Source organism: Scophthalmus maximus, chromosome 5, assembly GCF_022379125.1.
Source record: "Scophthalmus maximus strain ysfricsl-2021 chromosome 5, ASM2237912v1, whole genome shotgun sequence".
Classification (NCBI taxonomy): domain Eukaryota; kingdom Metazoa; phylum Chordata; class Actinopteri; order Pleuronectiformes; family Scophthalmidae; genus Scophthalmus; species Scophthalmus maximus.
This window is the reverse complement of record NC_061519.1, coordinates 10902379-10927568: the sequence shown is the minus strand read 5'-3', so window position 1 is coordinate 10927568 and position 25190 is coordinate 10902379. Positions and strand designations below refer to the sequence as shown.

General features: G+C 42.1%; 2 protein-coding genes across 4 annotated transcripts; one reads left to right on the top strand and one right to left on the bottom strand.

The window, feature by feature from the left end:
* Nucleotides 1–374: 374 nt before the first annotated feature.
* On the bottom strand, nucleotides 375–14982 carry LOC118311745 (CTD small phosphatase-like protein). 2 transcript variants are annotated; one of them, XM_035635831.2, is made up of 8 exons: nucleotides 14287–14982; nucleotides 7558–7709; nucleotides 7318–7350; nucleotides 6253–6354; nucleotides 5476–5532; nucleotides 4693–4785; nucleotides 4011–4196; nucleotides 375–3516 (listed from the first exon to the last, which is right to left on the bottom strand). In XM_035635831.2, exons 1-8 carry the CDS (start codon nucleotides 14360–14362, stop codon nucleotides 3391–3393), a joined length of 825 nt encoding a protein of 274 aa, XP_035491724.1. In that variant the 5' UTR covers nucleotides 14363–14982; the 3' UTR covers nucleotides 375–3390. The 2 variants fall into 2 exon arrangements, with proteins under 2 accessions (XP_035491724.1, XP_035491727.1); XM_035635834.2 differs by lacking the exon at nucleotides 7318–7350.
* A 176-nt stretch (nucleotides 14983–15158) lies between these two features.
* Nucleotides 15159–24961, top strand: hhatla (hedgehog acyltransferase like, a). 2 transcript variants are annotated; one of them, XM_035635829.2, is made up of 13 exons: nucleotides 15159–16069; nucleotides 17097–17224; nucleotides 18635–18702; nucleotides 18813–18926; nucleotides 19368–19388; nucleotides 19652–19846; nucleotides 21188–21397; nucleotides 21921–22092; nucleotides 22567–22711; nucleotides 22827–22862; nucleotides 22967–23168; nucleotides 23288–23429; nucleotides 23771–24961. In XM_035635829.2, exons 2-13 carry the CDS (start codon nucleotides 17119–17121, stop codon nucleotides 23911–23913), a joined length of 1554 nt encoding a protein of 517 aa, XP_035491722.1. In that variant the 5' UTR covers nucleotides 15159–16069; nucleotides 17097–17118; the 3' UTR covers nucleotides 23914–24961. The 2 variants fall into 2 exon arrangements, with proteins under 2 accessions (XP_035491722.1, XP_035491723.1); XM_035635830.2 differs by lacking the exon at nucleotides 19368–19388.
* Nucleotides 24962–25190: the final 229 nt, after the last annotated feature.

Here is a 25190-nt window from a genome sequence, read left to right as displayed (position 1 = left end):
GTGGGCAACTGTTAGGTTTCCCATATCAACATAAAAGTCAGTTTGGCGTTTACAGCTCGTTCCCACAGCAACAGAACAAGCGATAAACACAATTAAATTTTCTGCTGACAGAAGACAAGCAACACTTTTCCATAAACATGTGCTTTATTGTGACATATCTTAGGAGATTGATGGCAAAATATATCGTAAAATAGTCACAGAACACAGCAGCATTCTCTCTCTGGTGACTTTGACTTTCCTTCCATGTCAGGTACAGAGAAATGGTGGAAAACCTCAATCACATCAGTCGAAAGTGTAGATCTTTGGCCTTAATTCATGGACCATATCCGATACTAGACATGTAAAAATAAATAAAAAAGGACATAACAAAATAGTTTGAATGAAGCCTTTTATTATGGAAGAAAGAAAAAAAATGATGCTCAGGATGACGACACACTCAACGTAAGCCAGACAAGAACAAAAAGTGAAGAACCCGATTTTTAAAAAAAAAATTAAAATAAACAGTGACTTGAACTCAAGTGTTGTAGAACTTTGGTGTTAAATCAATACAAAAATTGTGATTTTTTAGTGAGGTGACACAAAGGAAAACTGTAAGGACGAACAGACAAACAAACAAACACGCACACACACACACACACACACACACACACACACACACACGTCCCCTGATAGGAAAGATGAGACCTGACTGAGAAGTCTTGCCGATCTGAGCGGAGGAGGAACAAAAAGCTGGATGGGATGGGTAATATGCAACTTTTTCAAACCAAAATACTGACAAAAGGTAGGTAGAAAAATATCACAATGATACAAACAACATCTTCAGAGAAAGGTCATCGTTGAGAGGTCGAGAAGAGTGAACCGAACGCTTCTTAGAAAAGGACATTGCACTGAAACCCCGAGCAGCGCACTCGTCACCAACACAAAGAAGAAAAAAAAAGGCTGTAATGCGCCTGAACAAGCAGCAGCCTTTTTAACTGTGAAAAAAAATAAATGGTGGAAATTCTGAAGTGGTGTCGGTCTTCTTTTTTTTTTTTTTTTTTTTACATTGTGACCGATAAACGCAAAGCAATAAAGCGAACAAGGTTCCTTCGATGGCGCTTGTCGCATGCTTCATTGCTTCGTTTCATCGTTTCACAATGTTAAATTCACCAGACCATATATGGTCCACATATATTGCCAAGCCTGTTTTTCCACACTCCATGAGAAAAATACTAATGAGACGATGCTAAAAATGAGTGGATGTAACCTCAGAATGACTGGGGAAAAAAAAAACATTGCTTTGTGCCTCCTCGGGGAGTAAGGCATCGATGCCATGATGAGGTTCTTCGCAGTCCTTGTTGCAGCGGCCCAGTAGATTCACTTAGAGCCGGCCCCCCGACATGTGGATGGGCCAGGACTGAGCTCCCAGCTGTAGGTTTGGAAGGCGTCCATGTTTTTTTTGTAACTTTCATCCACAACAAAAGCTGTCAACTCTGCCAATGTACTTGACTACACAAGGTCGTTGGGCTGCTGTTGCTGAAATAAACCAAGCAACATCCAAGTTGTTTCAGTACTTATACCTTTAAAAACAAAAAAACTAAAACTGACTTAAGGACCAAATTGTGCATTTGTCCAGTTTTTGGATCAAATAATGCGAAAGATTTGTGTTTGAGGGTTCATTCACATGAACACAGAAAGTCATTGTGACGAGCTGGACAGCTTTACAGTTAACAAACCTATCTCGGGGCCTCAAGTTGTTTTCAAGTGCTCTGGCCACCCAAATCTCCCCCCAAAAAGGTTTATTGCCATGCTAGCTGATGTTGCAGCATTCGGTTTGCGCGGCTCCTCTCAAAAGATAGGCACTGTGGTGAAATAGTAGTAAAAAAAAATTTTAAAAAAAGAAGAGAAAAAAAATAAGTCTGGGAAGGTAAACACCACACATCCTCTCATCTTTTTACACCAGGGCTGGACGGGGCCAGGCCTCCGGTGTATCTAAATCAGGAGAGAGTGACTGTCCAGACTCAGACGGACACTATCTCTATATTCCCCTAAAAAAAAATTAGAACATGGCACTCAACCAATTTAATGTGAGATTCCACACCGTTGAAAAAAAAAAAAGGAGGGGGGGGGGGGGGGGGGGGGGGGTGATGCCTTTGCAACTGCTAACAAATTAGGAGAAAGATCATCCCCTAATGGTAGAGCTGCAACACTCAACAGTGCCCCCCCATGAAATAAATACAAAAATAAATGTGCTAAGAGCTAGCCATCTGATAAGCATGACACGACGAAACACGGACCTCATAACATTAGAAACACAAATGAACTTGACATCTATCCGTCAAAAGAATAAAAATCTATGATGCTATACTTAGTACTAATGGTGTAACTGTTACAGTTCAACCCCTGTTAAAGATATGAAGCCTGTTAAAAAATAATTTCCTTATTTGGCAAATAAAAAAAATGAAATAAGGGGGAAAGTAATGTGGGAGACAGAAAAAAACTAAACAGATGGCACAATTTTATGTGAGCGTTCAGATCAAAACTATCAAATGCAAATTGAAAACATATTCCGTTGCCTAAAACAAATGAGCTATTCCTACAGATAATGAAAGCAGAAAGAAACAAAGCCACATCTATATAATGGCACAAGCATACTGGGTGGAGAGAGATAATATGGAGACATTTACCCAGCGCTTGATGATCGAGGAAAAAACCTAAAGCAAAAAACCTTTGTATAAAGATTCTTCTGTGTCCACTTTAAAGCATATCGTGTGTGAAAAGACTGAAGTACTCAAGAAATATGCCATGTACAAAATATCTCCCCTTATAAACAACATTCACACAAGGCACTTCATTCAGTAAGAAAAGAGAGTCACAGTCCTTTCTTCCACCAGAAACTGCCTGCATAGCAACAATATGAGGACAAAATCTTTTCAGACTTTTGTGGTGCCACAAAAGAACGTTCAGACAAAAAGATGTTGTTGTTTTTTTGTTTGGTTTTAAAATAAGCACTTTTGCCGAATAGTAAAACTTTGTTGGTTTGAAAATAACGACCAGAGTTCATTTCTCTTAGCATTTTGTCCCCGATATTACCAACTTAGGACGCTCTGTAGATTTTCTGGTGCGTGTTGTTTTTTGTGAGACACAGTGCTCCTGGGATATTGAGTGTTTGTTGTTTTTTTTCTCTCTCTCTCTCGATGGCACACAGAAGGCAGCCAGTCACCAGGAGATGAGAGCAGAGACAGGATTAAGGTTTCCACAGTGAGACTCCAAGGCGTCCCCTTGGGGCAGAGACAAGAGGGGCGCGCGTGGGAGGATCTGCCTGAGTCTGAGAGACGTTGTTGTGGAACGGGGATCAGAGATCAATTGAGAGGAGGATGGAGAGCACGGGCGGTGCTGCAGTGTCTCCTGCTACCTGCCTCTCAGATTCTGCAGGACTCCGTACACCTCTTCTTCTTTGCTGAGTCCCTCAAAGAAAGGCAGCAGGTCCAGCAGCTCTGTGTCATTCATGTCGTCGAACCAGGACTGGACCGGGACCTAGGGAGACGGAGGAACCACCTCGAGTTAGCGGTTCTTTAACATCAACTAAGACTTTGTTGCTGAAATTACCACCACAATCAAATATAACCAAGTATTAAATGTTAATGCCAACATACATTTTTTCTTTTTGTCAGAACTATGTTGAATACATTGTTCTGTAAAATCATGAATCAGTATTATTTAAAGGTGACATATTTTGCTCATATTCAGGTTCATATTTTTAATATGGTTACTACTTGAAAAGATTCACATGCTCAAATGTTCAGAAAAGGAATCTGAACCAGTCATTCAGAGCCAGGCTGTATGGTTTAGCCAGCTCACAAAAAAATGACAGGGTCTTTTTTCACAGTTTGTCGGCTGGCAGGCTCCACAGATACACACATTTGTGTGCACAAACATTGAAAAGTAATCTTTGTATAATATGTCACCTTTAGAATAATGGACGCTATTAAAGCTTTTAGATGTGTTGTGGTAACATTGCAGAAACTCACAGCGTTTTCTGGGTGGAAAATGTACGAGGCAGGTGAATTGTCAACGATGATGACGTTGCTGAGCTCCCGCCCCAGCCGGCTGAGGTCTTTGACGTAGTTCCCTCTGTGAAAAACGCAGGATTCTCTAAAAAGTCGTGCTCGGAACACACCCCACTGGTCCAGCAGGTCTGCCACGGGGTCTGCATACTGCCCAGGTCAAACAAACAGAGAAAACATGTTGAGCACTGCTACAGAAACAAATAATAAGACATCCTGAACAGAGAAATTTGATTGGTGGCTATTATATGAAGACATATTGTGAAGCACTTTCAAGAACTAAAGGCGACACTAATATCTGTCAAGGAAGAAGAACAACTTGTCTTTCACAGCTGTGTTTACCTGACAGGGAAGAGACCTCAGGAAACACTACTCTATGACACAACAAGCACCACTGACACCTAGTGGTATATTTGACACTACAGAAAAATAAAAAAATTTAAATCAACCCTTAACACGATTACTTCTATCTCATCACACTTACCCATGCTGTATTGGATAACATGCAAAAGACACAGATGGACAGCAAAGAGAGATTAAAAGTACGGACCAGAACAAGGAAATGGAAGAAAAGTCCCATTGGTGGCACTGGCTTGTTACCAAAACACATGTCAGAACAGAAAGAGCCGTCAGCACCTAAACACACCTTGGCAAGACTGGCTGTAAACAGCACACATTCAAATAGCTCTCCCATCTTCTGAAGAAACTCGTCCACGTGGGGTCGTTTCAGAACATACACCTGCAGGACACGCCGCACATTGTACAGGAGATAAGAAAGAAAATAAACATGTTAAAGTGTCAGACAAATTATTTAGTAGTCGATTAATAATCGACTACTAAATTAATCGGCAACTATTTTGATAATTGATTAATCTGTTCAAGTAGTTTTTATGAAAAAAAATATTTTCAAGTTTCTTTGCTCCTCTATGACAGTAAACTCATAACTTAGGTCTGTGGACAAAACAAAACATCATCTTAGGGTTTGGAAACATGATCGACATTTTTCACCATTTTATGAGAAAATAATCAACAAATTAATGAATAATGAAAATAATCGTTAGTTGCAGCCCTACAATTTTCATGGTTTAATTTATAGCGGAAGAGTGCGTGATGATTCCACATACAACACAAGCTATTGTGGACAGATAGAGAAGATGTCCCTGCTAAACACACATATTATACATACAAACCAGCATAATTTTCACTCACAGTTTACATGTCATCCACTCTTGTCATCTCCACCAGTCCATCAGCTGCCACCCAGTGCAAGTAATCGTGAATAGGCCAACCAGGATACACACAGCCTATCCTGGATTACTTGAACTGGATCACAGCCGTTCTCATCAGGATCTTCACGTGGGGGATAAACTGTGCCACCTAATCAACAGGCAACCTTCATTTAAAATGTTTCGGTTGTGTAATACCATACCTGATGAACGGTACCATCGATCTCCACTGGAACAATAAAATCAGCATTGCTGATGGGCTGTGAGAAGAAACACAACATGGTAGAAAAATGATTAATGTTTAGCCAACTGTTTCTGTAGTACCACAACTGACCAGCAGATGCCCCACCAGTAATACTAAAGTGGCTTGTCAAAGATTGACAGGAAAAAGACAACAGAAACTGTAAACTCCTCTGTGCTCTAACACAACAGACGACACAGTGGTGGTCCTCCGTCAGGAACTGGACAGGAAGATGATGGGTGGAGGTAAAAAAAACAACAACAAAAAAAAACATAGAATACCTATCTACACAATGCTGCACTTCAGACAACTTTCCACATGTAACAATGCTGGTAAGGCTGAAGAAGACACAATACCAGGCGTAGCCGTATCATCATCCTGCGTTTTTTCAAAAAGGACCATCGGGACTGTAATATCGCCCTTGATCTTAAAACAGCACGCGCTCCACCACCTGCTCCTCTCCTGCCTTTGTTTACATAGTTACACAATGATTCAACACAACTTCCAACTTACTGCATGTTACTGGCTGAGCTCTGACGTAGATACAGTCAACAGTGTAGGTAAATACTCAAGTAGAATGCACTTGTGTTATCGGGGCAGTGAAAGTTTGGGTTTCATTTTACTATTTACAAGCTGCATTTTTAAGTAATGATTTATGAGTTCAAGCCAAAAGGTGATTGTACCATACCAACGTACACATTGACAGTACACCTCAATTTGACCGTTATCCCCTTCTCACCTTGAATGAACTGTGGACGAGCGTTTCGTCCAAGTCGATCACCACACACTTTTTGCCATAGTCAGATATTTTCATCTCTGGTAGGAGGTATTTAGCTGGTGGCTGAGGGGAGGACAAGGCAGACCATCAGACACATGGACGGAAAGTGGTTAATGTTAGAGAGAGACAGAGAATTATGAGGGAAGGAGCTTGATAGAGACATAATTTACATTAATCAGTGTGTAAGGCTGAGCAGACAAGCCAGCATCTTCACAGGTAACGATGCAGTTGATATAAAGCAGTCTTAAATGATGCGTTTAATGGACCCATAACTTGAAAATGACATCCTCATGGATTCTTCACAACCTGCTATGGCCTCATACAAACTGATGCTGTGTTAAGATCTCCATGGATTTCTGTCAAATCTGTGGCGATTCACATTTTCACAAAGGCTATGAAAACGTTTGCGGCAGATTAGTCCAGCAGACAGCAGTCATGGTTTTATCGAAATCACAAACCCAAGTTATGTGGGAACTTCGTGCGAAATTAAAAATCCATTCAAACACGATGGATGTGAGCTTTATAAGGTCTATGATGGATTACTTGACTGTGTTAGCCAGACCACTAGATAACCAGATCACATCTCATTTCTTCCTTGAGTGACAGGATCAATTAGTTCAAGCCCTTAGCTGGAGCTACATTGGAGCTCAACACTTAATATTCAATGGCTTGGATGAGTAGCGCAATTATTTACTTCTTGCAAGGCAAACTCCTGAAGCGATTAATTAGTAAAAAAGTTTTAAACTTAACTTGTTAGACAGTTAGTGTCACAGTATTTCTGAAAGCATACACACCACAGAGTGTCATTCATGTAGGCCAGGCACAGAGGTTCCTGTTAAACCCACAGGTGCATAAACCCCTTCCACACAGCCAAGTGATACGACGGGCTGAAAAATGAACTGCAGTACAGCAGCAGAGCTAAAGCCCTCTGAGGAGCACTGAAGCCCACACAGACAGGATGCAGCAGCACCAGCCCACTCAGCCTGCATGCAGAGGAAAAGAAAAGAAAAAAAAGGCAATACATACACTAGGGACAGGGATGACCTCGACCTGGTCACACTACAACACGGGAGAGATAGACACGAACATACACAACAGCGTGAGGGGTAGGAGGGAGAACAAAACAAAAAAGACTCAAGGGTCAAAGGGTCCAAGGATATGATGAAAAAAATAGAAAACTCTATTCACATTTACAACTACTTAACAGTATGCAGGTGGGAATATTCCTGCGACAGTTTACGAGCATGTGGTGGTGCAGCGGCTCACTTTGGGCGGGGATCCGTTCTCCTCAACAGGTGGAGGCAGGGAGCTGGTGTTGGTGGCTGGTGGTTCCACATTGTAGTTGCGGAAGCAGCAGAAGAAGGTGCTGAAGATGCTCCGGCTCCTCTGCTTCTTTAGGCTGCTTTTCGACTGGGACGCTGTCGAAACAACAGAGGGGGGGGTGAACACATGGATATGCAAATCAATGTTCTGTTGTAAAAATGGAGCAGGCTGAAGGTGGCAAGTGTCTAAGTTTGGTGTATTTGCATTCACTGGCTGCGGATGCCGCTCAAATGACTGGGGACAAACTGCTGTGTGTTTGATTACAGTTCTACTCGTGGCCACAGCGGTGTGAGCTACACTGACAGACAACAAAAGGTGATACCATGACAGTGTGATTAAGCGGCATTAGTGTCGGTTTTGTTGACCCGGCCTGGCAGAGGCACCGATCAGAAAATAACTCCGCCGGCCGGAGTGACTTCATCAGTCACACAAAGTGGCGTTTCACAGCGGCACTCCGCTCTGATTGTGGATCGCCTCTCATTCCAGGACTACGGAGCAGGGCCTAAATCAGACACTGACATTTTATTAATAGTGACAAGTTGGAAGCTGCACGCTCCTCCCTCCTCTTTTTTGCCCTGCCGTTGGCTCCCGCCACTCCATTGGCCTGGGGAGTGGGGGTTGGGGGGGTCTCCATTTTGAACACTTGCTTACATTTCCCTCCCATGTTTCGGCTGGCAGGTGAGTGACTGAAGCAGCCTGGACATGCAAAAGACTCGAGGGGAGGGAGGAGGTGGGAGGCCCCAAAGACCCTGCAGAGCCTATACAAGGCTGCATTCCTCTCCACCCATTAGTCCCCCGCCCCTGCTCAGCCCCCTCCGCTCACACAACCAGAATGCTTCTGCAACTGAAGAGCAGTGACGACGAGCAAACAGCATTATGTCATGTCTTTTTGCATCTCGATGTAGTTTGTTTGTTCTCCCGCACCTGAACCTGACATTTGTCATAGAAAACGCTATGAAGAAAATTCTTCAAATAAGTTAGAACAAGATAATTCACTGAATCATATAGGAGAAAGTTTAGACGTCTTTTACAAATGGTAAATGGACTGTATTTTATATTCATATTGCACTTTTCTAGTTTTATTGACCACTCAAAGTGCTTTTACAGTACAAGTCACATTCACACACGTTCATACAGAGCTGCTTTTTACAGCGCTTTTTCTGTCACTTTCGTACAAAGCCGTTGAAGCCATCAGAGGCAATTTTAGGGTTAAAGTGTCTTGCCCAAGGACACTTAGGAACGCTGACTGGCGGAAGCGGGGATTGAACCACCAATCTCCCAGTTTGTGGACAACCTTTTTTCTCTACGCTCAGGTTGGAAGAGAGCTATTGTACCACTGTTAGTCTTTTCACATCACTCCAGTATATCCCGGTGTCCTGAGGCCACAAGTAAAAGCCTAACGTCATGTCGTGCAAAGGGCAAACAGTGGAGTTGCCACACTCTTTGTTTTAAGTCGATAACTGCAATTCTATATTTTACAGCTATAAATACTCATTAGTGTAGACAGAGGTATCAGTCTGACAGAGTCACGGCATGTCACAGGCTACATGAAACGCTATATGCACTCCCTGATCTCTGTCAATTTCCCTCATCACTGGCTTCCTGTTATTAATTCACTGCCTTTTGAGTAAGAACATGCTGTGCTGGATATTTAGACTTATGGGTGACACAAGCTCCTTCACTCCAAGACTGAGTGCATACTATATATCTAGCAATAAGGAAATTACATTAAAACATTCAGTGACTATTCAGGTAACTTAAAACCTGAAAAAATGCAGTCAAGCAGTGACAATATAGTTATGCAACTGGCAATTGCAGATGTTATTTTTGCTATGGTACAGCTGATTTAATTAAGTCCTCCAGAGGAAATCCCCCAGGAAAAACCTGTCCAGTAATAAAAGAGCCATTTTAGAGGAATCACACAGGATGCATTAAAAAAAGATCCTGCTACTGTCATGTTTTTCCGGGATGAAAAAGGCCACCGTCCCACCCAATCCCCTGGAAACTTACAAAATACTGCAATAACCACCAAATACACAGATTTAGAGATATCGGCAGAGGATAAAATGATTAACTACAGAAATTCATATCATTCTGCGACCCCCCAGCTTTAGTTACACAGCAACATTGTGAGATGAACATATTTGCCACTCTGTTGATAGCTAAAAATAACTTTAATAGGCACTGAGTGACTTCTTATCATTAAATTGGACTTGGTCTTCTTGTCATTTCAGCTCTGTGTTACTGTAAAACTGAGACAGTGAAGCAGATGTCAGCTTCCTGTGACTCATCATTACAGCCAGCTGCTGTATTTATTTCCTGCACAAAGACCCTCAGAAAAATTCCCAAGACTACTGAGTCATGCATAGAGCGGAACTGGGCCTCAAACACATCAGTCAACTGGGACGGATAGAGTAGTAATTCACTAATGAGAGGGTAAACTCGGCTAAATGAACAAAGTTTAAATGCAGTACCTTTATATATACCAGCTTGCGGCATTCAGTTCTGTTACAATTGTTACAATGGCTAAAGAAAGACAAGATTCCACTCTGTTAAAAAAAACTTTTTGTGGGCTCATGTTTTGCGGTTCTGGGGGAAACGTAGACAGTTTATTTCTCGGCACAAACGTTGTCTCTCAAATATATGACAAGATCAGGGTATAACAGGATCAACTCTTTGTCCAAAATCCAATAAAGGTAGACAAGAGGAAAACAAACTTTTCAACTGTTACTTGACATAATACCAGTTTGAAATTCTCCCAAATAATCCAGCCACCTAACGGTCAACTTTAACATCCTAGTTACCCTGAGGACATGCACAAACACTCGTGGTTATCGAGATATATATATATATAGATATATATATATATATATATATATAAATAAAAGACAACATTCTTTCTATCATATATTTTTACATTGGTATGTTATTGGTTGTTGCTTTCTAGTTAAGAGGATAGGTTTTTTCCTCCTTGTTTAATTGTTGCAGAGGGACAACAAATGGAAATTAGCTGGTAGTTACACTTAGTAAATTACCCCAAGCCTCTTTTACTGCAATATCTTGAGTCAAAAGTTTTCACCATGGCACATATCGAACATATACAGCGATACAGATTTAGCTGCGACAGGTTTATTAGGATCTAGTCCTTATAAATTTTATGCATATAATAGATATCAAGTTTATCCAATAGTATTATAATATTTAGTTTAACCCCTTGAATTAAAGCTGAAAGTATACACTTCAACCACAGCTTAATGGCCATCCAAATACAAAGGACTAAATGATTGTGACGTTTTTCTACAAGAGTGTGTTTTATCCACACTTTGGAAATAGTTTGGCTTTAAAAGAGTCATACAGACTGCGCAGATAACTGTTGCTGCCAGAAGCATTAATACAAAACAAGTTTCAGGAATTTTGTACAACACAAGCAGTAGTGTCAGAGCAGGCCTTAGTTCTGGTGTGATAAACTCTTTCACTTGCACACGAATTGATCCGACGAAAAATAGGAATAACATAAGTTAAAACATGAGATCCAATTGCCAACCCCAGTCAACTGGGACGTTGCAACAGTCTCACTGACATAGTTGTTTACTCAAAAATTGGGTGATTACCGAAAACAATAATTTATTTATTTGTAAAAGGGTACAGACTGAAAGCAACCGATCCATACTCCAGCACATGCAAAAGAACTGTGCTAGGGGCAAGTATACATGTTGCCTGTCTAACAAGACAACCATTCACACTCCTGTTCATGTGGGCACTCTAAAGTATCAAACTCACTTAACAACTTTACCGCCATGCAGCCCGGTTTGTCACAATCAAAAGTGCAATAAGTCTTTTAATAATACATGTAATGTATATTGTAAGTACTGTTTTTTTTTTTAAATTTAAGAAATAGTAGGGAAAAAAACTGTAGACTCAATTATGAAATAATGTTTAAGAAGATCAAAAAAAAAACGTGTGGCTGAAATTATGGTGACCGCCATTGAACAACTGCAGAGCTCACTCACACTCATTCTTCTCGGATTTCATGACTGTACTAGAGGATTTAGCTACGGGGTAAATGAATGGTGTAAGAGGAACCTACTCAATTCACAGATTCAGTGTAGTGACTTTGAACACTGTCCAGAACCCCAGCAGGGAAACACAGTGAGCTCAGAGCGCCAACAATCTTACTATAAAAGTATTGTCATTCTTTTCAAATTAAAGCCTCGTACGAGTGCATAAAAAAAACAACATATATATCATTGTCATCTTCGAGGGTAGTTATACTTGGCCTCGAGGTCAGTGGTGCCGTGGCCAACAGGGCAGTGGGTCTATATTTAGGCTGCTGCTTGGCAGCCAAGCCAGTGTGAAAGGCAGGCACATGTTGCGAGACAGCTAGTAAAAAATCACTCAGAGCAAGGTGGTCAATTTTTGTCCAGACAGTTTGGAGCCTGTTCAAGCAGAGGAAGACTATCTGATAAATTCCACGAGCTCTGTGGCGGGGATGGGCGTCTTGTTATGTGATTTGCAATAGATAAGGGGCAGTCAAATCGTTGGCTGGCTGTCTATTAAACTCTGGGAATAAAGATCAGAGCCCTGCTGTACACTCTGACTGAGACAAAGTGAATTCAAATTTAATGCACGTTAAACTGTGAACTCTGTACGTGTAGATCACACTCGAACTTAGCTTAGGTTTTCAAAGTTTTGGATGACAAATGGGAGAAAGGACATGGCCTTACAATTATTATGATGATGGTATTATTTGACTGAGCCCCAAGGGATGAATTCAGTATGACTCATTCTTAAGAGAAAATGGAAGAGGTAGGAAACAAAATGCAAAAACACCGCTCTGCTTTGTCGTCTTGGGCACACTACAGTAAATTCCCACTGTCTGACCATGTGTGTGGTGCCAGTCAAACTCTTCTGTAGGTCAACAATTTAAGATCATCCTTAATATTGTCTCTGATACATATGAAATTTTAGAATTTTAAATATTTACCAATGTGTGGCCTACATTAAAAAATCACCACCACATAACAGGGGTCTAGATAAAGCTGCCATTCAAACTGTCAATCCTTAAATTGGCCGGTTAGTCTAAAAATGACAAATACACATCACAAGCCCGACATGATGCCTCACATTTGCTGACTTTCTCTAACCCACAGCCAAAAGTTGGTTAGCCCAAAAAAATGTAATTAACATCGAAACAAATGAACGCAAAAACAATTCTGCCCACATGAAAATGGAGCTCGCACTGTCTGGAAAAACTATTCAAACCGTAAGCAGATTCATTTGCCCATCAACGGACCCCATAATTGACTGGTGTGACCCCAAATGATATGATCACTTTCGCCCCCAGGACACTGACCAAAACTCGCGGCAAATTTTGATTTATTAGATGCAAACAAGCCCTTGAAAAACATCTTGTGAGACCTTTTAAATCAAATTACTGTATATTAATAATTTGTTTTCCTGAAAACATAATATGAAGGAGTTTACAAAGTGTGTATGACTGAAGTGGATTTTGCACATTTTTTTACGACCACACTACAATGCTCATCTGCCACGACACCCACATATGTTCATGTCACACAGGATCCATATAGTACTTGCTCAGGGTTACTTACTCGTACCCTCGGAGGAGAATGCATTGTTATGCTGGAAAGACTTATGTTCTCACATTACTAATGGACTGACAAGTGAGGTTTGAGATGCGGTACTGCTACACATCCCTCAGGCCCGACTGACCCGGAAAGCGTCAGAGCAGCTCGAGGAATGGGAATGAATGAACGTGAGCGGCGATGGTTTGGATAGAAGGTAGAGATTTGACCTCCGTCACAGATCAGGCTCAAGTGTGAGCAGAGAAGGTAATAGAGAGCACTGACAGATGGAGGGTCAAGGGGAAATTAAAGCATGCACTCATATTTGATCCTGAGATCCACCAAGTATGTGAATGACTGTGAACTGAAACTCAATGTGATGATCGCGCCAGAGATAGAATTCAAGTTTTACTGGTGATGAGATATAATATCATCATATAACAGTCTTGATTTGAGAGAAGGGCTGTTTAACTGTTTACAACAAAGGGGGAAAGCAGATCAACTCATAGCAGAGTGAGTCCGTCCATCCGGCAAGGTGAACACAGTCATGATGCGTTTGCCACATCACAGTTTCACGTCGGAAGGAAAATGCTGAATGCTGATTGAATTTCAAATGTCAAATTCAACATTACTGACAGCAGACGGCTCTTTTTATGTAACATCTTGTTTTGGTTTTGATTCATAAAGTGAATCGCCTGTCAACACACTGAGCCCAGTCAAGCAGCCGACCCGCAAAAAAAGAAAAACGTGTCGAATGCAAATAGTGACAAGGCGAATTAAATGGCTTAGTTTGAACATCAAGTCTTGACAACTATTGTGTTATTGTTTAACAGCCGACATCGCTAACGGGACTCAACCACACGCCTCGACACGGGAGCCCCCTGCAAACACTGAGCCAGCTCGATCACTTACGTGTGCTTCGTGTTAACTTGTTGCTGACACAGTTTGTTAACTGAAGCAACTGGATATTTTCGGGTTGTAAAAACATACGACGACCAACGCAGGCAACCGGCGCGAGCTAAGCGCTAATGTCAGAGCAGAGGGGAACAAGTAGTTAGCCAGTTAGCATTAGTTGTGTTCTCCTCACCTTTCTCTTGGTTGAACGAGATGATTTCCTCCTCCTTGGGGTTGGAGACCTGGGTTATTATGGACATGTGGTCCATTTAGACGTCGGGCTATTCCTGCTTCGTGTCGCACAATGTTTATTCGTACTAGCTCGCGCTTGCTAGCTGCCGCCGTTAGCTCGCTGTGATAAGACGAGGACGACCGGCTAGCCCACAAAGCTCAGGCGAGCGTCCGCGGCGAAGTGTCGGGGGTAGCCAGTCAGCTAGCACGGGGGTGACTGTCACTTACGGCGCTCCGCAAAATATCATCGCTGCGAACGAGTTATGTCGGGGGGGGGGGGCGACAAGGACAGCACGTGTGACTGGGGGAGAGAGGAAAAACAAAAACAAGCGACGTTGAATTGCTAACTAGCTGAAGTTAGCAAGTAGCTTTGCGTTAGCGAGTTAGCCCTGAAGCTGCGGTCGTCCAAAATGCGAGGCCGCGACTGGAACAGCAACGTTGAAACCCCGTCGGAGAATCGGTCTCGTCCAAAAAAAAAAAAAACACGTAGCGAACGCAAAAGTTGTCCGACGCGTAAGTTAGCGAGCAACTCGACGCGAACGAGTCGTTATCCGTCGGCCCTGCATTCCCCGTGCGACACGGAGGAGGCTTTACGTATTTTGGAGTTGCATCTGAAGCGGGGGCGCTCGGGGTGGGAGGGGGCGGTTTGTTTCTGTGATGGATTCTCCGAGGCGGGCGGCACCAACGCGCGCGCCGCGCCGCGCCACGCCGCTCGGCCCCTGCAGCCGGCTGCACGCGGTGTCACTCGAGCGTCCGTCGCTCTGTGATCGCCGCACGCGGTGAATAGAGCTCCTTTATTATTAGCAGTAAAAAGCAGAATACATTCAAACATAACGCGGCTTTATATTGGACTGTGTGTGGTGGAAGCAGTTAGCCGTAGCTCCAATGTGCTTTCCCGTAAAAAAAACAATAACACCTCGTTAAGTGTCCCGGCAACAACAACAACAAAAAAAGCAAACTACATTAATCCAAAATGCGTGGCTCTTTCGCAGTTGGTTGGGGGTACACTTTTTTTTTTTAAATCGAGGGCGCCACCTAGTGTCTAAATTGCGAAACGTCTTCAGGGATCCCCGGCATTAATAATGATCAGGTGCACCGTGTCACACATGGAGTGGATGTTTTTTTATTTACAGCCAGGAAAAACTTTGGTTTATTATGTGTGTGAAGATAGAAGATGAAATCACGTTGTTGTCTGATGTGTCAAATTTTCAAACTGGCTGAAAACTGGGCTGTATATATACACTTTTACAAACCTGATCCTAATTTAAAGTCTTTTTTTTTCTTTATATCTCCACGTCTAATCTATTACAGATGTTATTGGTGAGTCGTTAGAGATGTTATACTTTGATATCGTGTTTGGCTGTTGATCAATGCACTTTCGTTCCCCCTGTTGTGTCTTCTGCGCTCCAGTAAGGTCTGATGGACTCGGCGCGGACCACCCCTCACTGGGGTGCAGTAGTGGAGGATAAATATATCCCCCTCCTCCTCCTCTTCCTCCTTCTCTTCCTCCTCCTCCTCCTCCGCCTTTCGTCGAGTCCGCAACATCCTGAGTGGCCGAGGCTGGTGGTGATCGCAGGCAGCAGGCAGCGGCAAAGCCCCCCACCAGACGGATGAATTAGAGAGCCCTGCTGCACCTCACCCCCGCCAGCCCCCTTCTTCTTTTTTTATTCATTTATTGTCTGTATTGAAGAGTCGGGCTTGTAGACACTGCCATCCTCTTCTTGACAGTGTGAAGCGGATACAAGGTTAGTGAAAGCAAGTCTCCTTTATTTGTGCATACAGGGTTAAAGATTAATTACAAAAATCAGTTAAAAGAAAAAAGGGGCCTGTGCGTTTTCGCCTCTTAATGTGCTCGGAGCTGTGAAACAGTGAGGCTGGATTTGTATGCGGGACGCTTTGCTCAGCTCCTTTTTTAACCATGGCAACATCTTGGCATGGAAAGAAGTTGTTAGTCCAACTCCTGTAACTTCCTTTAACACGCGCACACACGCACACAATAAGGTTCAAGTGGCGCAATTCTCCACTGGAACCTGTCCCGTCCATTTGTTTTGTCACTGCGCTGCGCCATTCTTGGACATTCCCTTACAGCGCTACAGTGATTCTGTGCAGTCAGCCCCCCCCCCCTCGCCTCTCCTCTCCAGATCACATAGCGCTGCAGCTGCCCCCGCTGTACACGGCACACCGAGTGCAAGAGAGCTATAATAGGAAGGAGAGGTAGGGTTGCGCAGCTGACGGCGCTGATTCCGAGGAGCCGGAGCTCTGCAGTCCTATATTTAAGTCACCGACTGGTCGATGCCGAAGGCTTAATGGTCAAATGCCCCCTCGCCAAAACACCTTGTTCTGTTTCTGACGTGAGGAGCCGGTCCCGATGCGCGTTGGCACAAGGAGCATTGGTCACCATAGGGAGTGTTCAAATAAATAATTGATCATTTAAAGAATCTACATGAATGGTGCTGCATGGTGACTAAACCAAACAACCAATACAACAATAGTGTATATAGACCCTTTTGTCTAATTAGCCACGTTTTGTTTGTATTTTTAATCACATCAAGATGAAGCTGTCAGATGACATGGTGTTACACTGAGGCCTCAGGCCTTACCAAAAAAGTTCCTTTATAATAGTCAATGGCATTTGGAAAAAAACACTGACTCAATACACAGCTATATATATATATATATATTAAAAAAGTTATTTTACCACCTTTCAATCTGTCTAATTTTTATTCATACTTGTACTGTGTGTATGGCTGATTTGTTTTTCAACCCGACCAGGCTCCCTGTGTGCAGATCCACCATGGGGATCAAGGCTGCCCTCCCCAGATATGAGCTGTATCTCTACACAGCTGTACTCGGCGTGGCCTTGATATGGGCAGGCAGTTGGATGTTCGAAGCGTCGAGTGGTAAGTGGGCGGCGTGTCCAGAGATGTCCAGAGTACACACACACACACACAGACACACACACTAAAAGATAAATAACAACAACAACCATCGAGAGGTTTAAATGAAACACATTCATATCCTACTGTTCCGAGAGCGAATGGAAACTTTTTTGAGCAGCTGCTTTAGAAAGTTTCAACTTGACCTTTAACCCCCCTGCCCCGTCACTTCTTTAAACAAAAATAAATCTCACTGAAAAATCACTTACCTTTAAATATGTGAATTGTTTTATTATATCTACATAATAGAATAAGACCCCTGCTTAAAACACTGCTCCATTTCACCCAAAGCACCCCCCACCAAGGAATTCCTGCATGTTCCTATTTATATGGAGCCAATTTGAATGGTCCAATTGCTGTCTAGTTTTTCTCCCGATGGGGATATTTCCATTTAAGAATCGGTTACACTGAGCCAACTAATCCCCAAACCCTTTATCCTGAAATAATGCCAATCGTTCGCGTGTGTCAAGACTTTAAAGTGCTAAAACCAGCCTCTCCGCTCAGTGATCTGAATGGACTGGGTGTGATCTGGTGAATGGTAAGCGGTTCTGCCCCATTCTGCGCCGTCAGATCGTCCGGGGCAGGGACATGTCAGTCATCATTTTGTCCCCATCATCTTTGTCTTTATAGGGTTCCCTCTCTGTGTCTTGAAATGGTCATTTGTGGCCGCGGACTTTTCGTCCCGCTCAGGTCTGCATGCTACAGTAGCTCTGTCTCCCGGTAATAGAAGTCTGGCTGTGTTCCCAGCAGTGAGAGGCTTTCCCTGACCGACCGTCACATTTTGATATCCCTTTTCATGGCCATTAGTGTAAGTGGGCAAGAGCCGGAGGAGCTGCTGTGCGAATGTGTTTCAGTTGCATTTGTTGCTCTGTCTCAGCAGCATTGCCATGATTCTGATTATCCTCCTTCTTATTTTTTTCCTTTATAGTTATTTATTTATAATTTCTGGGTTACAGTTTTTGTTCAGGTTCTGCAGTGAACTAATCTCCTGCAAACCAGATTATGACCGTGTGAGCGAAGATGCCAGTTTCAAAAATAGAACGCTTTGCAATGAGTACATTATGTAATGTTTGATATCGTCAAATGGACTGATGTGCTCTCACACCTTGAATTATAATCCCACAACTACACCCCAAAAATTGGAATACGACAGCTCTTTCTTTCTCAGGAAGATTATTTAAAAGTGCTCTGAGTTCAGACAGAAGGCAGCAGCCTAAAGGATATATTCAACACTCCTCAGCCCAGGAGCTTCACCGACTACTACCACAAGATGGAATCTTAACGCTTTATTGATTAAACACTATGTCCAATGCACAATTTCTTACATATTGTTTGCTGATCGTCCTCTGTTTTTCTTTTTTCTCTTTTTTTCAGAGAATGTAAACAGGAAGGCCTTCAAAGAAAGCGTGAAACCAGGATGGCATTACTTTGGCAGGAAAATGGTAAATTGACCATAAATAATCCCTGTATGTCTTTTGTTGGATTTCCTGATGAAAAAATGTCAAAGGAGAGTGTCCATCATGTGTCAATAAGGCATCCTCTTCTTCCACAGGATGTTGCGGACTTCGAGTGGATGATGTGGTTCTCTACATTCCGCAATCATATCCTTTTCGCTCTCACCGGTCACGTGATCTTTGCCAAGATATTCACCCTGATTGCCCCAAAGGTGCGTGCATGTGTGTGGTGTCGTAGAGGCAGAAAGAGTCGGTGTGAATGTCGATGAGTGCTCCAGCTCCGTGCAGGTATAACCGCATGTCTCCTTTGTAAACGTGGGAATTATCAATGTTTGTGTTGTGTGTGTTTGCACTTGTGAATGAACTTGGTTTTTAAATTTGCTATTAACACTTTATATGCAAATTTACGGTGTACCAGTTGAGTTAAATACAATACAATTCTATTTGATTCTACTAAACAAATGTGTTTTTTAATATTTCTACCTCAGGGTCTTGATGATGATCCACTTATGCATGTGAATTAGTTGCATTCTGTTAGACTGTGATGCCGTCTGTTGATTATACTTCTGATTCATTCCTGTGAATATATTTTGACATATTTAAAACAACTGTTTTAAACATGTTTTCTGTCTTGTTCCATGCTTACAATGAAGATTGGTATAAATGGATGTAAGGTAACATTAATAAACTTGTGAATTTTTCTAACACTTGTCATGTGTTTCATTTTAAACCATTCATATCAAGTGTATTCCCCCCCCCCCTCACACACACACACACACACGCACAATTTAATCTTTCCATCCCAAAGTACATCCATTCCTGTAGCTACACGTGTTTTTGTACTAACTTCCCTCTTCGTGTGTGTTGCATTAAATAATGAGAAGTAAAATCCTCCTGTCATCACGCCACACTGATGCTGGCCCCTCTTTACCCACAGCACAGATCCTTGATCTTTGGTGTGTACGGTGGTTTGGCAGTCCTGGTCACGATGGGCTGGACTTTCATGGCTCTGGTTCTGTCTCACTGCATCATACTCTACAGTGTTGCTCTGGTCAAGAGGAAATGGATGTGCTTTGCTGCCGGCCTGACCACACTGGCCTCCATCAAGTTGGAGCCCTATAACTCCTGGCAGGTAAGAGGGTGGCTCCAGGTGAGAGCCTCAAATCAGTAGCTGGGGGGCAAAATCACTGAATGCTGAACTGCTTGATCTAGAACTATTATGGAAGATTGAAGGAGATGTTGTGTTCAGAACTTTATAGTCAGGAAGAAGGATCTTAAAGTCAGCAGTGACAAGTTAGTCAGTAGAAATGTCAAAGTGAAGTGAAGTTCATTTTGTGCATTTTGAATGAGCAGAAAGTGTTGTTTCTACAGGAAGGCCAGTGAAAAGGACAATTCTGTGTGGTGGAAAAGGTTGTCTAGAGTCACTTAAAATCCAAATTATATGATAATTATATAGAGATCTTTAAGTTTTGATTAAATCTTAGTAAAGAAATGCATTCAAGAGCTTGAATGTGACTGTTAAGAGGGATAATTCCCTTGTTGCAGAAGCACAAGAGATCAGACAAGAGAGATACAAGAGAACAGATATTTGAATTAAATAAAACATACATATGACATTAATAGCTATAAACATAATGTTTTAAAAAATGAGCATAAATTTGTGTTTAAAACAATAATCCATAATCCATAATTGATGTATGTTTGGAGATATCTTGATATAATAAATACCATATGCATGAAAAAGTTAATAGTTTGTATATAATATGTGCAGTATTTGTAATACACACACATTGTACAACATTTATATCAATACTATGTAATATATTCAGGAGAAAATTATTGAAAAAGATACCATGATATAGTATATTTAATAAAAATACAACAATGCTACAATAAGTACTATAGTATAATTATATAGTGATATAAGTAGTAAGATATAATGTGATGTTAAAAATGTACCTACACTGTAAAAGTAATCGATCCATCCTTCGTCTACTGATTTATCCATTGAATGGTCACGGGGGGCCTGAAGCCATCCCAGCTGACATTGGACAGGTCGCTAGCCTATCGCAGGGCCACATACAGAGACAAACAACTATTCACTCTCACATTCACACCTACGGTCAATTAAGAGTCTCCAATGAACCTAACCTCGGTCTGCATGTGTTTGGACTGTGGGAGGAAGCCTGAGAACTCTGAGAGAACCCAGGCATACACGGGGAGAACAAACTCACACAGAAAGGTCCTGGTTGGTTTGAACTGGGACTCGAACCCAGTACCTTCTTGCTGTGAGGCGAAAGTGCTAACCACTACACCACCGTGCAGCCCTGTAAAAGTAATCGTAAAATATAATTGTGAACTAAGTGCAGGTGTACTGTACTGAAATCCTTGTTCTGGATTATTTAGAGGTGTTGTTGTCCATACGCAAACAGATGATGTTTGAGGTTGACAGTACATCTGACTCGTCCCGTAGGAATCCTTGGTGACCGGCTCCTTTGACCTGCAAGACATCCTGTTCTATGGCGGCTGCGGCTTCAGCATCATGCGCTGTATGAGCTTTGCTTTAGAGAACTGCGATAAAAAGGACGGCAACTACACTTTCTGCAACCTGCTGAAGTACAACTTCTACCTCCCCTTCTTCTTCTTTGGACCCATCATGACCTTCGACAGGTATCACGCGCAGGTGAGGACAAATCAGGAAAAAGTGAAAAGTGTAGATTCGACAGCAGTAATGACTGAGGTCATCACCCAGCACATTGCACGAGATGTTGCAACCAAACACTGTTTCATATTTAGGACAGCTGATTCAATTATGTAGGATGTTGATGTGTTTATATGTGTGACACACTTTGAAAGTCAAAGACAGAGACAGATAACAAAGTCGTTACACCCTCACATTCTATGTCTTGAACTAGTGTAGATTAAATACATTTGAACTTGGTTAAACAACTACGCTTGACCTTATTATTATTATTATTATTATTATTATTAATAATAATAATAATAATAATAATAATAACAATGATAATGTATTACTACTACTTTTACTGCTGCCATTAATACTTCAACTCACTTTTGAGCAGGTCAGTTTCTAGAGAATATCATTCCAACTAGATTGTAAAACATAATGGGATGGACCTATACTGTAAATCTACCAACAAAACCCAACTGCTTCTTCTCAAAACCAAATGTTTTTCATTCCACAGGCGAACAACACCCAGCTGAACCGCAAGGAGAGGGAGATGTGGAACATCACCACCAAGGCTTTGTTGCACCTGGGAGTTATTCTGGTGGTAGACGTCTTCTTCCACTACCTCTACATCTTGACAATCCCCAGCGACATGAAGCTGGTCACCAAGCTGTCGGACTCGTGTCTGGGTGAGTAAGATATGCTGTTTGTAATGATAATGGGTCCGGTACTGATACTTGTATTTGTTTCTCTTGTTGAATATTAAGAAATGACTGTTACATTTTCATAGCGTAAGAAATATAAATCAGCACTGTATTCCCTTGAATTGAATTCCTTGCATTTAAAAAAAATGAATATGAAGCAGTGAGACCATGATGAACACTACATTTCTACACTGCAGACCAATGGATTCTGTGTCAGCTTTTCTTTTACACACCTAGTTAATGGTAGATGAATAAAAGAGATATAAAATTGCAAAGACAAGGCCTTGCTATCTATTTTCACGTAGCTTGGGTCAGTATTTATTATTATTGGCACTTTTATGTTATTTTCTATATAATTGCACAGTGTAATAAGGCTTATTTGCATTATAAAAAGATGCAACAACTACCTTGAATGTGCATTCAGGTGAACTTGTCTCGTTTCCACGTGTGTTTTCGCAGCTGGCCTGGCTTATTCCAACCTGGTGTATGACTGGGTGAAAGCGGCTGTGATGTTTGGTGTCATCAACACCGTGGCTACACTGGACCACCTGGACCCCCCTCAGCCCCCCAAGTGTATAACCATGCTCTATGTCTTCGCTGAGACGTACGTGGGACCCCCACTAGCTTTTGTTTCAATCTTAATAAATCATTCGTTGACAATGCTTGACCTTGAAAATGTGCAAAAAGTTTTGAAGTGGAAAATCTCTGTCTTTTTGTAGGCACTTTGACCGAGGCATCAACGACTGGCTGTGCAAGTGAGTGTTTGAATGTAAATGAATGGGTTTGAAATGACAGATTCCATTATGTAAAAGATGTTTTTGTGTCCTCGTTGCATTAAATGCGAGCTGTAATGTTGCAGGTATGTTTATGACTACATTGGTGGGGATCATGAGAAAATCTTCAAGGAATTCTTGGCAACCTTCTGCACCTTCGCCATCACCACCCTGTGGCTGGGCCCATGTGAGCTGGTTTACATCTGGTCCTTCTTCAACTGCTTTGGCCTCAACTTTGAGCTGTGGGTGGCCAAGTTATTCTCCCTTCCACCCTTTTCTACCATTGAGGTGAGGAAAATGAGGACACTGACTGATTTTGCAGTAGGAAACAAGTAGTCATGTAATCCTTTCTTACATTTAATTGTTCACGGGATCTCTACATGTATTCCTGTGTCTTCTGGTTCTAGAGGGTTATGGGTGAGGCTATGTCGCGCCGGATCCGCGGTGTGTTCAATGCTGCCAACTTCTGGGCCATCGTCCTCTACAACGTTCTCGCCCTCAACAATTTGGAGTTTGCCAAACTGGTGGGCAGGAGGCTGATTTTCAAAGGTAGGGAACAGCAAGGGGCATATTATATAAAATAAAACCAGGGCTATTCTGTCAGTTCCAGTAAAAGCGAGAACAACGTAGACAGACATCAAAAGCAGCAGCATCTCGAGGGGCGCCGTCCTCCAGGGATCGTATGACTTGAGCGTCCTCTTTGTTGCTTTCTTTTTCAAATAGAATGAAAGGATCCTAACAACCGAGCGTTGAGAAATGGAGAGGTCGTTCACAGGATTATCTGCAGTTCAACATATACTCATGGCACAGCACAAAGGAAGCCGCATTCCTTTGAAGTCCTCCCTCTGAGCTCTTATTTCTCCTCATTCTGCCCCTGTTACATTCTCCAGGTTTTCCCCTGTCCAGCCTCTCAGTGTTGCTGGTGACCTACTGTGGCGTGCAGCTGGTGAAGGAGAGGGAGCGGAAACAGGCCCTGCTGGATGACGCTGAGGCGGCGAAGCCTGTCAACGGCGGCAAGGAAAAAGCAGAATAAACGATGGTCAAACGTCATGGTCAACAGCCCCGTCACATTCTTCCATCCTTGGCCTTGTGAACTGAAACAGACTGCAACAGCCAGTCAGCACCTCCGCTGGTCACGAGCCTGTGTTTTTATTCTCTGCTTCTTGTTTGTCAGAAGCGAGGCAATATTTTGAACTGTGAAATATCTCAATAAGTGCACTTGCTGTAGATAACGGCAACATCCTCTGGCACGAACCCACCGATGGTGCATTTTGTATTTGTATTTTATCTGAACGAAAGATTGTTTGACAAATTATAGGCCTGCTTAATATTTTATAATGCAATACCAAATAGTGTAGGCTAAACAAGGACATACAGTATTGAAAAGGAGCAACAAGTTCATTTTAGTTTTTGTTTTTTCCAAATTCAACATGATTTTATTTTTAGTCACAGAGTGTCTCAGTTTTACATTAGATGCCTTAGATCATAATCCTCATCATAGTCAACCACACTGAACGGGATGGCGACTTGAACAAACTTGAAATCAGGTGTCATGAATGAGTGCAATGAAGAAAATAAACGAAGGGTGCTGTGGCGATCCTCCACATGGCTTGCAGCTGAATGTGAAGTATTTTTGCTCAACTGTCGCATAGCAAAAATACAAGACACGATTGTGTGGAATAGTCTATTTTAATATCAATCTACAGTAGAATTTATTCAATCTCTTATAGTATCGAAAAATTGAATGCAGTTGAAATATATCCAGGGAACGACAGTTTACCCCACTAATCTAACATCTACAGGAGATTACAGTAGGTGTGATATTTCAGGATATCTCTCTCTGCCCTCTCTTTCATGATCCAGGCCCTCAGTTCACTATGAGAGGCATCAGGCCTGGCAGGGACACATGGCTCAGTTTTATCCTGCCTGTCACCAAAACCTGCTGTGAGTCCTCAGTGCAGCGACTAACGGGGAATGAATTTGTGCAGCGTGTGACACCTTTTTCTCACAGTTGGGTTCTGATTCAAAAATGTTTATTTCAAAAGTTTGACTTGAAATAAAGTTGTGTTTTTAATCCACAAGTGCAACTTCTCCTGTGAGTTATTTTTTGCTGCTGATAGGTAAAGGAAATTAAAACAGATGCCTTTTTTGTATTTGCTTAGCTGGCTACGTATGGACAGCATTCAAACATTTAACAATTTTCATTTTGTTTGAATAGAAGGATATGGAGTTACTTAAGACAGTGTGGATCAATGTGTTATAGTGAGATATTGTCATCTATGACCACAAGATGGCCCAGTTTGACCAAAG